At 42.5% G+C, this 14,770-nt stretch overlaps 1 protein-coding gene across 1 annotated transcript; it reads left to right on the plus strand.

The window, feature by feature from the left end:
- Window positions 1–1,819: 1,819 nt before the first annotated feature.
- On the plus strand, window positions 1,820–12,583 carry BMP10 (bone morphogenetic protein 10). The gene is made up of 2 exons (XM_058683858.1): window positions 1,820–2,277; window positions 6,857–12,583. The coding sequence occupies exons 1-2, from the start codon at window positions 1,944–1,946 to the stop codon at window positions 7,795–7,797; spliced, it is 1,275 nt and encodes a 424-aa protein (XP_058539841.1). The 5' UTR covers window positions 1,820–1,943; the 3' UTR covers window positions 7,798–12,583.
- The last annotated feature ends 2,187 nt before the right edge of the window (window positions 12,584–14,770 follow it).

A 14,770-nucleotide genomic window follows, 5' to 3' on the forward strand; every position in this document is an offset into this window, starting at 1 on the left:
TGAGGCAGTTACACGCACATGCCTGCCATTCAGAGTTTTGGAGTGTGCGTTGACATCTCTGTGTGTGTGAAGAGAAACGGGTGCTTGTTTTGATGCAGGACATGATACAAGGGCCCCGCTGGTATGCTGTCAGAAACCTCATGTTAAAGCCCATCCCCGGGGCGGGTTGGACTCTCTTGCTTATGGACCTGTTAGGGTATAATCTATTTCTACTCTACAATTGTCTTTTTAATGTGGGAGCCGGAGCCTTAACCAAGATAGAACACCGAATCAAAATCAACAACTACTCAACAAAGGCACAATGTTGAGGAGAGACTTTTCCTCAAAATACAAGTCTTTCTATGGTAGTTCAAGAAAACTGCTGTAAAGTTGCATTTTAGGGGAGGAAAGAATGGTTGCGCAGGGAGCTTACAAGAAAAAGGAGAGTGGAGATATTGTAGCTAACCTATTGGGGTAAACATAGGAAAGTTTAACTCAGAAACGAGGAGAGTATTCCAGTGTATCAAATACCTGGATCCAGTCTTCTGGACACAACGCCAGCTGCCTGTAATTGCACAGGGAGTGCACTGAACAAGTCAGGAGACACCAGTCCCACCACCTCAGGGGAGAGAGCACTCCCTGGAATTTTCCACCCAGCCTGACCGCACCACACCAATACTGCCACTAACTAGGGCTGGAAAGTGATATGAACTTGATTTGTCCTTCCTAAACCAGGCACACAATCAGTTTCACCAGGTTCTCAGACAAAGGCATTTGGCATTTTTCATCTGCCTAATAATGTTGTTTGCCAAAATTTTATTTGGAACCACCTGATCAGTTTGGTTTAGCCATGAAGATGGATTTGGCAGAGATTTTGGCCATCCTGATACTTCATTGCCAGGGTGAAGGACCTGGGCTTCACGTCCAGCTGCAAATCGCTGCCTGCCTCCTGACTGTGGACTCTCTAGGGAAGGCTCAGCTGGGGCTTACTTAGCCCTTGCCCCAACCTCAGGGAACACCGGTTGAAAAGTCTGTTTTCTTCCTTGTATAAGAGTCAGAATGCCTAGGTTCAAATCCTGACTCTATCACCTTGTAGCTCTGTGACCTCTAGCAAGTTATTGAATTTTAGTGACCCATACCTGTGATGGGAATAATAATAGGGTTATTAGAGGGAGCACATTTGGTGATATACACAAAGCACTTAGCACAATGCCTGTTTATAGGAAAGCACCTAAGAAATTTTAGTTGCTATTATAATGAAACACTCACCCTATGTTTCAAAAGCCATTTAACCAGATTAAATCTGTATGAAAAGGCCCTTGACCACAAAGTTTATACTTCCCTGTTTCTAAAAACGTAAGCTTCTAAAAATTTATATAAATTCATTTATATCTATTAGCTTAACTTAGAGATGCTGGATATTTGATCTGACTTCAGAAATGTTGATGTGAGGACGGAAGCCCTATCACTTGAATGAATACGTGTTGCCACTGATGTGTATTGTGTTGATTCTTAGTATCTATTCTAGGCATGTGTGAAAGTGAACCGCATAAAAGCAGAACTTAGACATTCCTGCCAAAAGGAAGTGGATTGAAAGGAAGAGAAGCAGAGCTTCTGTGAAGAGAAAATTGTCCTATCTCTTCGCCAGTGTCAGAATGTGGAAATGTTTACAAAATGCTCATTAAAAGAAAAAAGGATCGCAAGATAGAAACAAAATCTGGTGCACAAGTTTACACTAGGGAGATAAGAAAGGCTAGGCCCCTATAGGGGATTTTGTTATCCAATTACTGCAACCTGACTTTTGAGGGGAGAGGAAGAGTGGTAGGGGGAGGGAGAGAGAGGGGAAGAGTTTCCAAACTTGTCTCCAGTGACACGAGACATTAACGCGCTACAAGATAAAACTGCCACTTAGAGCCCAGGAGAGCTAAACCTTCCCGGGTTGGCCTGGGGGCTTGAGCAGAGTCATGGGTTCTCTGGCCCTGCAACTGTGCGCTCTCGTCTGCCTGGTGGTTCACTCAGTTTCTGGCAGCCCCATCATGAGTCTGGAGCAGTCGCCTCTGGAAGAAGATATGCCCCTCTTCGATGATGTCTTCTCAGAGCAAGATGGTGTCGACTTTAACACATTGCTGCAGAGCATGAAGAATGAATTCCTCAAGACACTGAACCTCTCCGACATCCCTTCGCAGGATTCAGCCAAGGTTGACCCACCAGAGTACATGCTGGAGCTCTACAACAAGTTTGCAACAGATCGGACCTCCATGCCATCTGCCAACATCATTAGGAGCTTCAAAAATGAAGGTAAGTTTACATATTATTGATAGATTCTGCTTGGATTTTTTTTCAAGAGGCGGGTAAGTAAATTTACAATGCGTGGGAATAATATAGATAAGGGTGAATGCCTCTGTATAAGGGTGTATGTACATAGATACTCAAAAACAATTCACATTTTGGGTCTATACCATTTTCATGGTCATTTCCCAAATGTTATTAAAAGGTACTAAAGAATATCTTTTAATCCAAAGCCATTTTGACTTCATGATTGGGTTGTTAAAATTTTTTTAAGTTTGAACAGTAACTGATAAAAAAATTATGTTGGTCGACCACTATACTTGTGCGTGTCATTGTCCAGATACATCTCAATTTCCGTTTGTCTTTTGATTGACTCAAAAATGCATGAACTTCTGCTTGGAATGTAAATGATGAAAACAGACAACACCCAAAAGTTGTGATTTGTGTTTCTTTCGAATTTTGAATGAGTTTCTATTTTCTGACCTTATTGAAGAAATATTCAGACAGGCTGAAAATGTATGTTTTAGAGGTTCTTCCTAAAGTTTTGGTGTGTTTGTGTGACATGTTTATCCTTGAATCACTGTTTATAATGCCCAGGAATAATGTATGACCCAGTTAATGATCCAGCTTATTTCAATGTCTTTATGAATAGTAATGTGCAAGTTTTAAATATCAGTAGGAAACCTATGGTATCTCCCCCAGCTTTATTCAGTGACTAAATCTAATGACCTAGCAAGTTAATCTTTTAGTTAATATGGTACTAGTAGGCATATGTATGGTAAAAGCTGTAGATCCAAAGAAATGAATTCTTTAATATTTACCATAATCATTGACCAGGTAGAAAAGAGGGTTTTGACTGATATTGACCAGACGTTCTTAAAAGCAGAAAGGCAACAGCAAAGTAATAGCTTAGGATTTGGAATTTTGAGATACGCTTGACTTAGTAGCTAGAGATAATTAGTTTAATTTCTCTGGGCCTCAATTTACTCATCTGTAAATTGGGTATAATATACCTATGTAACATAATTGAGCTATTTCAAAGAGGTTCTGAGTAAGAAAGCACTGCATTTACTATGAATTGCTGAATAAACGTCAGATATTACGAATGAATTCCTTAAATTCTAGGCACTGGAGGAAACGGGGAGTGGGTGTTCCTCAGTGCTAAAGATATCGTTTGCCTTTAAAATTTAGGTAACTGCCCAAATTTCAGATATTTAGTAACACACTGGAAATGTTACTTAGTAACATTTAGTAACATAATGGAAATGGCAAACTGAAGTTACAGATTCCTTTTGGGGGTGAGTCTGGATTGAAAATAAATAGCTTCCTTCCATGGGAAACCTTCCTAGTGTTTCCAAGCACTGAGCCCTGGGTGCCTGGCTGAGAGTGCAGGTGGGAAAGTGTTCACATCCCCTGGGAAAACAGGAGTGCTTCAGTTCTCGCTTCTTCCGTGGAGGATTTGCGTGAGGCAGGTCAGGAAGTGGAGTTTACAGAGCATCTGATCACTGGACACCAGCGAAAGCCGGAGCGGATCTCTCCGTGGACGCCCCGGCTGTGGCGTCCTCTGCCAGTCTGCGGGTGGAGTGTGCACTGGGCTAGCCCTAGTGGCTGTTAACTGTACCTCCTTTGACTCTTTGGGTCTGCACAGTGCAGCTGCCTAGGAGACAAAGACCAACCCCTCCATCCCCACAAAACAAAACAAAAAAACCTCCTCCAAATCTAACTAATCAGGGGAAAACAAGCGCACCTCTAGGGTAAAAAAAAACCATGACTTTAATTCCTACCGCTGCTGACCTCACTTCACCGTTTTGGGGAAGTCAGTCCTCTGCACTGAGGCTTGATTTGTTCTGGTGTAAAATGAGCACAATAGCAATAAAGAGTCATTGTAAGTACTAAATAAAACAATGTTTTCAAAACACCTGGCACGTTACAATATGCTCAACTAATGTCAGTTCCCTTGCCTAGAATGCAACACCTCCATCCACTACTTAGTATATTTGTACATGCTCTGCGAACTTATTTTTTTTAATGGCTTTATTGAAGTATAATAGATATACAATAAACTGCACATATTTGAAGTATATAATTTGACAGGTTTTGACATATATAAACATCCGCTGAAACCATGACCACAATCAAGATCATGAACATATTCATCACCACCCAAAGTTTCCTTGTGCTCCTTTGGAATTTCTTCCACCCACCACCATAAGCTTTTATCCTGCACTTTTGTCATGGATGGAGCAACCTGTCTACCTTCCTATTTTTGATCTTCTCATGTTCCCTGTCCAAGGAGAGTCAAGTCTCTCTATTCTTATAAGAGGGACAACTCCCAAGTTACTTGATGTATTAAGAACATATGCCATGCCCATAAATCAGTTTGATCTGATGTTCACAATCATCAACTAATCAATATTTTGAAAGTGTTGCCTCTGTTTAAGGCATCATGGTAGCATGGAGGCACAGAAGGAGTTTAAGGCACAGTACCTGCCAGCTTGGTCATGATCTAGTTGGGAAGACCCATTCATAAAAAGAAACCTGAAATTGAAGGATATAAATGGCAAAGCTCAAAGGAGAGACAGAGAGTAAATATTCAAGGGACCCAGAAGGGAGTGAACTTCTAGATAGGGATGAGAAGAGGGGCCCACGAGGAAGGGCCACACACCCAAAAGGTCAGAGGAACATCTCCAAAGGTGCAATACACAACAAGGCAAAGGAATGTTTTGGCAAATGGTGAAGATATCAGCCTACTTTATTTTTTTTTAAGTTTTTATTTATTCATATATTTTGAGAGAGAGAGAGAGAAAGCGAGAGAGAGAGAGAGAGAGAGAGAGCAAGCACAGTGGGAGAGGAACAGAGAGAGAGGGAGAGAATGCCAAGCAGGATCCTCACTGTCAGTGCAGAGCCCGATGTGGGACTTGAACTCACAAACCATGAGATCATGACCTGAGCTGAAATCAAGAGTTGGGCGTTTAACTGACTGAGCCACCCAGGCACCCCTCAGTCTCCTTTCGATAGGAATTTTTATGATTTAAACTTTCAACAAATATCAGTTGGCCAATTACAATGTTCCATGTACTGTAGGGGATGAATGGCAGCTATACGTCGATCAGGAGGTTAAGGCCTGGTTATAGCTGCTTTTAAGAGTCATGTTAGAGAATTCAAATTCATTCCTTTGACCAGTATTTCCCACTGTTGGTGTTTGAGATGATTTTAGTGGTACCCAGAGAAAGCTGTAAATTATGAGACCTTATTATATATTTTCATTAACGTGGATCAGAAAAAAGTCCACATGGCTATCACCTCAATGCCCTCATTTCATGCATGTTGTTGCTTAGGACAGAACTAAAAGAGATATTAAGTACTAAAAAAAATATTACAAAGTGAAATAAGAATATTAAAGGGTACAATCTGGAACAAGGACCACACTAAAATCAGGAATTGGTTACAGAGTTGGGAAAACTGCCAGAGGTGATAGAGAACCCCTCCATTGGTGGGTCCTTAGTACCCTGGTTTCACGGAACCCTTTGCTGGTTGACAAATGCCTTCAGGGACATTTTGTAATCATGTATTTCCTGGGGGCAAGTGTACAGAGGCTTTGGGCTCCCGTAAAATTCTCAGATAGGAAGTCAACATGCTAACATTTGGAGGCATGCTTCTGAGACTAAAGGACTTTTAAAAATTTGTTTCATAAACATTCCGAGTGATTCTTATGTACCAAACTCCGTGATGTTTGCTAAGGGTAGAAGACTAACCTTGGGATAGAAGACTTCTATCCCAAGTTTCCTTTCCTCCCATTCCTCCTTGTTGACAACCACACATCCAAAATTCATCCACTGTGACCCCCTTGGTATTTGGCTGTCTGGTTACCTTGTCAGATTTTGGCGTCTAGAGCAGAAGTCAACAAAATATTTCTGTAAAGGGCCAGACAGATAGTAAATATTTTAGGTTTTGGGGGCCATGTTGTTGTCACAATTCTGCCATTGTAGTACAATAGTAGCCACTGACCACACAGAAATAAACGGGTCAGGCTATGTACCCATGAAGCTTTATTTCCAGAGGTAGAGCCCAATATAGCCCATGGGCTATAGTTTGCCAACCCCCAATATAGCTGGAGGTCTTTTAATGCTCAGCCAACCATGTGGGCAATCTCCACCCATTACAAATGCACATGTGAAAAGCCATGAAGTCCTCATCTCTGAAAAACTTCCAAGAAAGAACAACCACCCCATGTCCAATTTGACGGCTCCTCACTGGTTGGAATAACTGGGGGCTTGCCTGCACAGTCTCCAGGCTTCCTCCCAGCTCTGTCATTCTGTGGCTGATAAGCTACGCAAGCAAGGCCGGGAGAGCGGTGTCCCATTCATCAGGCAGCCATTTTCCATCTTAGCCTTGGCCGCGAAAGTCAGCTTAGTATTCTACCACTGACCTTTCAGTGTTTTCTGTCAGAGAATGTTAACATTGTGTTTGTTCTCATTGATTTCTCAGTGTCAAGCTTCTCGTGCAGACAGGCCCTTTTATCACATAAATAAGCATCTGTTTTTCTCAGTGACATACAGCAATTCTGATTTTTGTCTTTTTTTTTCAGATCTGTTTTCCCAGCCAGCCAGTTTTAATGGGCTCCGAAAATACCCTCTCCTCTTCAATGTGTCCATTCCTCACCATGAAGAGGTTATCATGGCTGAACTGAGGTTGTACACGCTGGTGCAAAGAGATCGCATGATCTATGATGGAGTAGACCGAAAAATTACCATTTTTGAGGTACTAGAGAGCAGAGGGGACAGTGAGGGTGAAAGAAGCATGCTGGTCTTGGTGTCAGGGGAGATCTATGGAACCAACAGTGAGTGGGAGACTTTCGATGTCACTGAGGCCATTAGACGTTGGCAAAAGTCAGGTTCATCCACCCACCAGCTGGAGGTCCACATTGAGAGTAGACACGACGGAGTTGACGATGCTGGCAGGGGACAACTGGAAATAGACACCAGTGCCAGGAATAAGCATGTCCCTTTGCTTGTCGTGTTTTCTGATGACCAAAGCAGCGAGAAGGAGCGGACAGAAGAACTGAATGAAATGATCGCCCATGAGCAACTTCTGGAGTTTGACAACTTGGGCATGGACAGTTATTCCAGCGGACCCGGAGAAGAAGCTTTGCTGCAAATGAGGTCAAACATCATCTATGACTCCACTGCCCGCATCAGAAGGAATGCTAAAGGAAACTACTGCAAGAGGACCCCGCTCTACATCGATTTCAAGGAGATTGGCTGGGACTCTTGGATCATCGCCCCACCTGGATATGAAGCCTACGAATGCCGTGGGGTTTGCAACTACCCCCTTGCAGAGCATCTCACACCCACAAAGCATGCGATTATCCAGGCCCTGGTCCACCTCAAGAATTCCCAAAAGGCTTCCAAAGCCTGCTGTGTGCCCACCAAGCTAGAGCCCATCTCCATCCTCTACTTAGACAAAGGCGTGGTCACCTACAAGTTCAAATATGAAGGCATGGCAGTCTCTGAATGTGGCTGTAGATAGAAGAGGAGTCCTGTGCTAATTTAATAACTGTAAATGTGTATATTTTGTGTTCCTATTTAATGAGATTATTTAATAAGAGTGTACAGATGATAGAGGCTTGCTGCCTTAGGGAAATGGGCAGGTCAGTTTATTGTAGGAAATGCATGTTTTGCTAATACAATATCATCCCTTCCAATATGTTTTTCTTTGGACTTGCCGTTTCTTGTCAATGCCATTTCCAATAGCAAGTGGCAAGCCACACTAATTGTCCTCTATGTCAATTTGAAAACAACAGGCCCTAAGCAGAAATAGAGTGTCAGTGATAGATACTCGTGTATGTATATGTGTACAGAGATAAACTTACAAAATTCTCCTGGTTCTATAGAGGTACATTATACTCACACATATGCATGACTCAATCAAATGTGTATATATTAAAAACTGATGGTATATTCTCAGTCAACTCTTCTCTGAGTAGGATTTATGTCAAGATAATTTGCACCAGGAATTTGACCATCCTATGAAGTATGACATTTCCTAAATACTATTGGAAATGTAGGTGTAGCTTTTTTTTTTTAACTTTTTTAAAGTTTATTTATTTATTTTGAGAGAGATAGAGACAGTGTGAGTAAGGGAGGGGCAGAGAGAGATAGAGGGAGAGAGAGAGAGAAAGAGAATCCCAAGTAGGCTCTGCATGATCAGCACACAGCCCGATGTGGGGCTCGAACTCACAAAACTGCGAGATTATGACCTAAGCTGAAACCAAGAGTCGGAGGCTTAACTGACTGAACCACCCAGGCGCCCGGAAATGTAGATTAGCTTTTATCAGTTGAGTTTGTGCCATTGCTCAGGGCAACAGGACCAGGTAAAGGGTGCTGCCTGTTTAAGGAGAGGGGTTATCTGATACAGAAATCAAAGGGCTTCAAGAGGCAGTGGCCTTAAGCTACATTACCAAAGAATGAGTCCCTGGAACACCACTGCGCTCTAGAGGGCAGCGCCTGGTCAAGAAAAAAAAAGAAAGAAAAAACAAAGAGGGAACTTCAGGATGTTCCTGAGATAACAGGACAGCAAGGCCATGTGTGTTGGCCTTTACTGGTGGGAGGTGGGACGGTGCTCGCAGGAGAAGAGAGAAAAGGATATAGATGCTAACCTAGGATGTGTTTGTAAAATTATAAGCAGTTTTAACTGGAGATTTAAATCTTTTGGACAAAATAAAATTACCCAAGACCAAGAGGAGGAAAATCAGAAGGGATCCGTTTGTTGGACTCTTCTTAATATTTTTCTTTAATTCTTACTATTTCTCCCTTGCCTCTGCACCCCTGCTTTTGCTTCTTTCCACCCCTCTCCTTCCTTCTTTCTTTTCTTGTCCCAGCATCTCATACCCTTCTGTCATTCTTGTTTCTCCTGTCTTCATTGGCCTTTATTGCCCTTGCTGTGGGGTTGGGAGGGAACACCCAAAAGCATTTGCTGTCAGGGTGAGTGGGGTTAGTGCTCTAATTTCTAGATTTCCTCCCAAGATTTAATTTGACCTTACTCTAATAAGTATTCTTTATGAAAGGTTTTTTCATGAAGAATACTTAAGTATAAGAAAAAAGAAAACCAGGGTCCAAACAGATACACCTAAATAAATGGATTCATAAAGAGACACACAAGCTAATGACTCAAGAGCTAAGCCTCAATTCTGAAATCAGGTTTGCCCCCTGGTAGGCTTCCCAACTCTCCCATGCTGCAGTCTCCCAGTTTGGAACTGGCCAGGGCTAAGGTAATGGGGAAGTGTTCCTGATACAGATGGTCCAATGGGCTTGCCAGCAGTTGGCTACATGGAGGGACACTGAGGCTCTGATCTTAGCTCCTCCCAGCACCACCATCCATGTGATATCATGGGCTTTGTGCGGGAAGAACGAGAGCAGTATAGGTCTCAAATTGTTTTGACTCCTCCAGGAAGCCGACACTGAAGGTTCACACTTCTAGGAATATGGTTTCCAGTACATTGTCCCCCACTCACCCCATTGAATGCTTCCTTAAGAAGTCTTGCATTTTTTTTTTTACCATGGGAAACCAGCAGCCTCCCTTTCACAAACCTCTTGGGGTGATAAACTCAAATTGCACTAGAAAATAGAGGTAAGGGAAGCTAGAAGGACATTTTGTCCGATTTGGACCTCTGCTCTGTATATCCATTGTCCACTGATGTCCAGAGGGCAGATTCTGGGAAATCACTGCCCCAGAAAAGTGGAATTTTGACCTTCAGTGAGTATACAGTGATTGACAATTTGAGTTGGCCACGCAACTCAGGTCATTCGTTTATGAAAGAGCTTCCATATAAAGTGGCGTGCATGTGTGCGTGTGTGTGTGTGTGTGCGTGTGTGTGCACGCGCGCACATGGGAAACTGGCTTTGGATAGTGACACTTAGAGCCCTCAGAGGGACATAGTGCATCCTTTATATCCACGGTACACACTCTATCCTCACTTACTCTATGGTACTGCTTCTCTTTTCTAAAGGACACTGTCTATGATAGACATACAGTAAAATCTCAGCTGAACAAGATAGTTCTGGTTAGATAAAAATCCAGCAACATTTTCTTTATGTCTAAAATACATAAGACAGTGACGTGCTGGTGAATGCTTTGCAACCAGCAATCCTGATTTGTAGGTTTCAAAGGTGTAACTCACTGTAGCCTATTTCAAGCTACCAGTGTGATGTCAAACGGCTTGCAAAATTCCTGAAAACTCAGCAGGCTGCTCTCAGGAGCCACGCGAACAGGCCCTACACCCCGCTGCTATTAGAGTGCTGACGGTAGAACACTAAGATGTGCCAGGGCCTGTTTCCTTCACGCCCTCTGCTGACTCAGCCGGGTTTGGGGGGAAATCTTGTGGCAAGCACACTCTTCTGTTAAAGAGACGTGAACGTCTAGGTCGTCAGTGATTAGGCTGTGTATCCCAGATGTTTGTCCTTTTACTACAGGCCAGACGTAATCATGCATTTCTATGATTTGCTTCTTCACTATGGAAAAAGAGTAGAGCAAGTCACACGTTGGTTATTCAAACGTTGCTAGTTGCATTTTTTTTTCTCGTCAAGAAATGCAAAGGCACAAGCCTTAAATAGGGACCCCCATCAGGCCTCTTGCCATGTGTCTCACCTCTCCTATATCCCTACGCTAATACGAAGCCATGAAATGGTCAGATCCTCGGGAGGTAGAGGTCACTAACGTCCTTGCTGGTCACAGACCTTGGCTGCATCCTGTGCCAGTCTTTTTTATTATGGAAGAATTATCATCACTGAAGTTGACACCTAAATGATTCTTGAGGAGGATTGTAGCAGAGGGATTTTGACAGCCCACAACCAAAATATTCCTGTAAAAGTTTCTAGGCTTCTTACTATTTATTGATGGATATATTTATTTTTTGTAATATAGTGTAGAATACCAAATATTTTATTTTTAATGTTTGTGATTCCCTCTTGGATAAAATAGTCTTCTGTGCTTTTCAAATAATACCTTCCTCGGAGTATGGCTCCTTTACAATTTACGGCCTGTATTTTCATCCGTCTTTTTTGCATCAACATTTCCTGTTACTTTAAGAGGACTTGTAATAAGCTTGCCATAACTGTGTATATTTGCGTCTGTTAGGCATGCTGTGAGCCCCTTGGCATATTTACTCATTTGCAAATAGTACAGTTCTAACTGAATAGTGTAGGTGTTCCAGAAAACATTTAACCAATGCATTGTCATGTCATTTCCTGGGCTGACATTGTCATTTTTCCACAACAGGCAAATATTGTCAGGCTGTGAGGGACTGTGACTGCCTGCCAGTGAGCGGAGGCAGTGTTTAATGGGGGTTTTTCATTCCCCAAACTAGGTGCTTCCTCCTGACCGTATCCATTGCTTTCACTGACCAGCAATGTAGAGACCCAGTTGGACAAATCCATTTGTAATTAGTCCAATTACTCTATAAGCAGAAACAATGTTAAGTTAGTGATTCCCCCAAGAATCAGCCTCGAAATGCTTCATTCTTTCCCTGTGTGTAATTTTTGACCCAAGGAATTCATGGTAAATACTTTTCCCAGCACTGTGAGTAAATGTTTTGCTATTCTTTGAAATCTATATTCTTCAAGTAAAACAGATTTTCACAGAATGGAATTTTACATATTACTTCTTACTGGACCCATCAACAGCCTATGAAGCCCAGAAGCGTTGTGGCAAAACCATTTACAGTTTGTCTGTAATGCATAGTGGATATTGCCCTTCCTAAGGACTGTAGATCTTTTCATAGAGTCACCATGGGTCATACTTGGCCCTTTGCAGTTCCGGTGAAAAAGGAACGCTGTTGTGCATTTTCTCTGCATTTTCTCATTCCCGACAAACGCATTTGACTTCACACATTAGGTGGAAGGAAAGCATATAACACTGTACACCAGCAGCAGAAAAAAGTGTTTCTGGGTGTGGAAATGTACCCGTAAGTTAATAACCTCATCTAGGAATGACCGTTTGCTGTGATCAACACGCTTCTCTCGCACATGAACGCTTGTTTTGTGTGTGTCTGGCTTGATTGCACTTGGGAAGTGGGGGTGATCGTGCCCACCCGACGAACTTCCACAGATACGGGAAACCAGCTAACGCCACAGTCACACAGAACCAGCTGAAGCACACGCATTTCTTTTCTTGTGTAAAATGTGTTCATCATTTATTTCCAAATGTATGTAGTAATTACTAGACTGAAAGGAAGATGGAGATACTTTACACTGTGTTCATAAGCCAAAAGTGTACATTCAGAGTCATCTTGTGAAATAAAATGGAACCATTATTTTGACGATTATTATTTGCAACTTATTTTTCTTTTGGATGAAATGTCTTTTGCGCTCCCCCCGCCCACCACCCTTGGCCTTTTTTTTTTTTTTTTTTTTTTTTTTTACATTTCTCTTTCACAGTAAATCCAGGTGGACTAAAACTTCATGCTATATTAGTAGAACATGGCCTGAGAAAACAATGTGTTGGCTCTAGATTCTAAGTGGTTTCACCAGAGAGTGAGTGTTATGTGATTATCCCATTTCACACAGCTTTCTATAAATCCCATGAATGCCAGAGACGTACCTAGAAAACAAAATGAGCTCCTCTTTGTCAATAACTGGGAAATATTTCTTCTTCGAATTTAGAATGACACAGATTAAAGAGCGATTACTTTGGGAAGAACATTCAGGCTAAGTTTCACTGAAATATGATTATTGAACTTCATTGAATCTCAGGCTACAAGGGACTTGTAAACATTATTTAGTGTGCTCCACTGCCCCCAGCAGCCGACCAAAGCACTTTTAATCTTTACTGCAAATATCAGTAAGGAGAAGAGAGTGCCCTACCTCCTTAAAGGCACCTGTTACATTTTTAGAGGCACCGCTTCAATTGTACTGTATTTAACCAATGGTGTAGGTCAGTATGCACACAGGTCACTGCAGGAGAAACAAAGATAAGCAGAAAGTTGTGGGGAGCTCTTTTTCACATGAAATTGATGTGTCTCCTGTTGTCCCTCATAACTTCCCAGTTCACAACTCTTGGGGCGGCATGTATGCGTCGAATCCATCTTTATGACAGCCCTTGGCGTGCAAATAGTTCTCCTGTTCTTCTGGATCCCCTGTTCCCCATTTCCTGCAATGGTGTGTGTCTGAACACAGTCACACGTAGTAAACTCCCTCAGCCAGATGGAAATAGATGGAATGTCTGTACCTGGACTAGACCTGCCCCCTGAGTGGGTAGCAGGTCTGGTGACCAGAAAGATCCCGCTGCCTGCTCTGGAAGGAAGTTCATTTCTGTGGCAAAATGTGGGATTTGAAGGGCATGGAGACAGAGCCACGTGAACTAAAATTCCTTCCATCAGACCATCATCCTGTACCGCTTTTGGGGTGAATCCTCTATATTCCCACTGGCAGGGTTTATCTGGCAAGTGCCTCAACAGAGAGCACACAGTTCTTGTCCCTCAGTATCAGGGGAAATGACAAGGGCAAGATAAGAGTTCTAGTCATGGAGGAAAGGGAGCTAAGAACCAAAGATGAGTCATGGGCCAGCCTTGACTAAAAAGGCCTGGAAACCCATCATTATTACTTGATTTTGAATTCTGTAGCAACCTATTCATTCTGTTCTGTAAATAATTCTGTTTACAGTGGTCTCTCACAGCATGGTGCCTGGACCCATTCTCCATTTGTGGTCGACCTGACCATGGCAGCATAAGACCAGCCACCATTGCTCTAGGAGTTTCTTATCTACAGAGAGAGCACGGGACCGATTTGGGAAGACACGGCTGCAAGTTATTTTGGGGGGTGGTGTGTTTACAAAGTAAGAGAAAAAATTGTTTTCAAAGCTCAGATTATTAGTGTCTAACTTCGTGGTGTTGGGGGAAAATAATGCCATGAGACGGGCTGCATGTGACTCCAGTCACACGGATGAGAGCCCACTTTTGCGCAGAAGTGACTATTTGTAAATAAGGGGCCTATTTGGAGAAGGTGAGAGCTTGTTAACTTGGGTGGTTATAAATGGATTATGCGATTATCTCCAACTCACTCTCCCGAACTGTCAGTTTACAAGAACCAGTTCCTGCCCTCTCTTAACCTTCCTCATACCGTTAGCACAGATCCAAAATTCTCATCTTTCCAAGAAGGAAGCCCCAAAACACATGGACATCTCAATCCATTTTTCACTCTTAAATGTGATTCTGAAAATCTTACACAAGATTTAGGCTCTTCAGTTCAAGTTGAGATTTTTGGTGGGAAGCATGAAGCACCACGGTCAAATCAGGATTTGGCAGAAAATTTTCACTCACGGGACACAGGGCCAAATTTCTGGTGCAGCACGGGAATAGTGTTAGAAAATCCAGTTCTAACACCTTATGAGTATTTCTGCCTAAAATGCTTCACCTAACCTTATCAAGAATGCAGAAACATCACATGAGCCCATTTGAAGAACATTCTACTGTAGTCTTCAAAACACATCCATGAAAGGCAAAGACAGA

This window comes from Neofelis nebulosa, chromosome 9, assembly GCF_028018385.1.
Source record: "Neofelis nebulosa isolate mNeoNeb1 chromosome 9, mNeoNeb1.pri, whole genome shotgun sequence".
NCBI classification, from domain to species: Eukaryota; Metazoa; Chordata; class Mammalia; order Carnivora; family Felidae; genus Neofelis; species Neofelis nebulosa.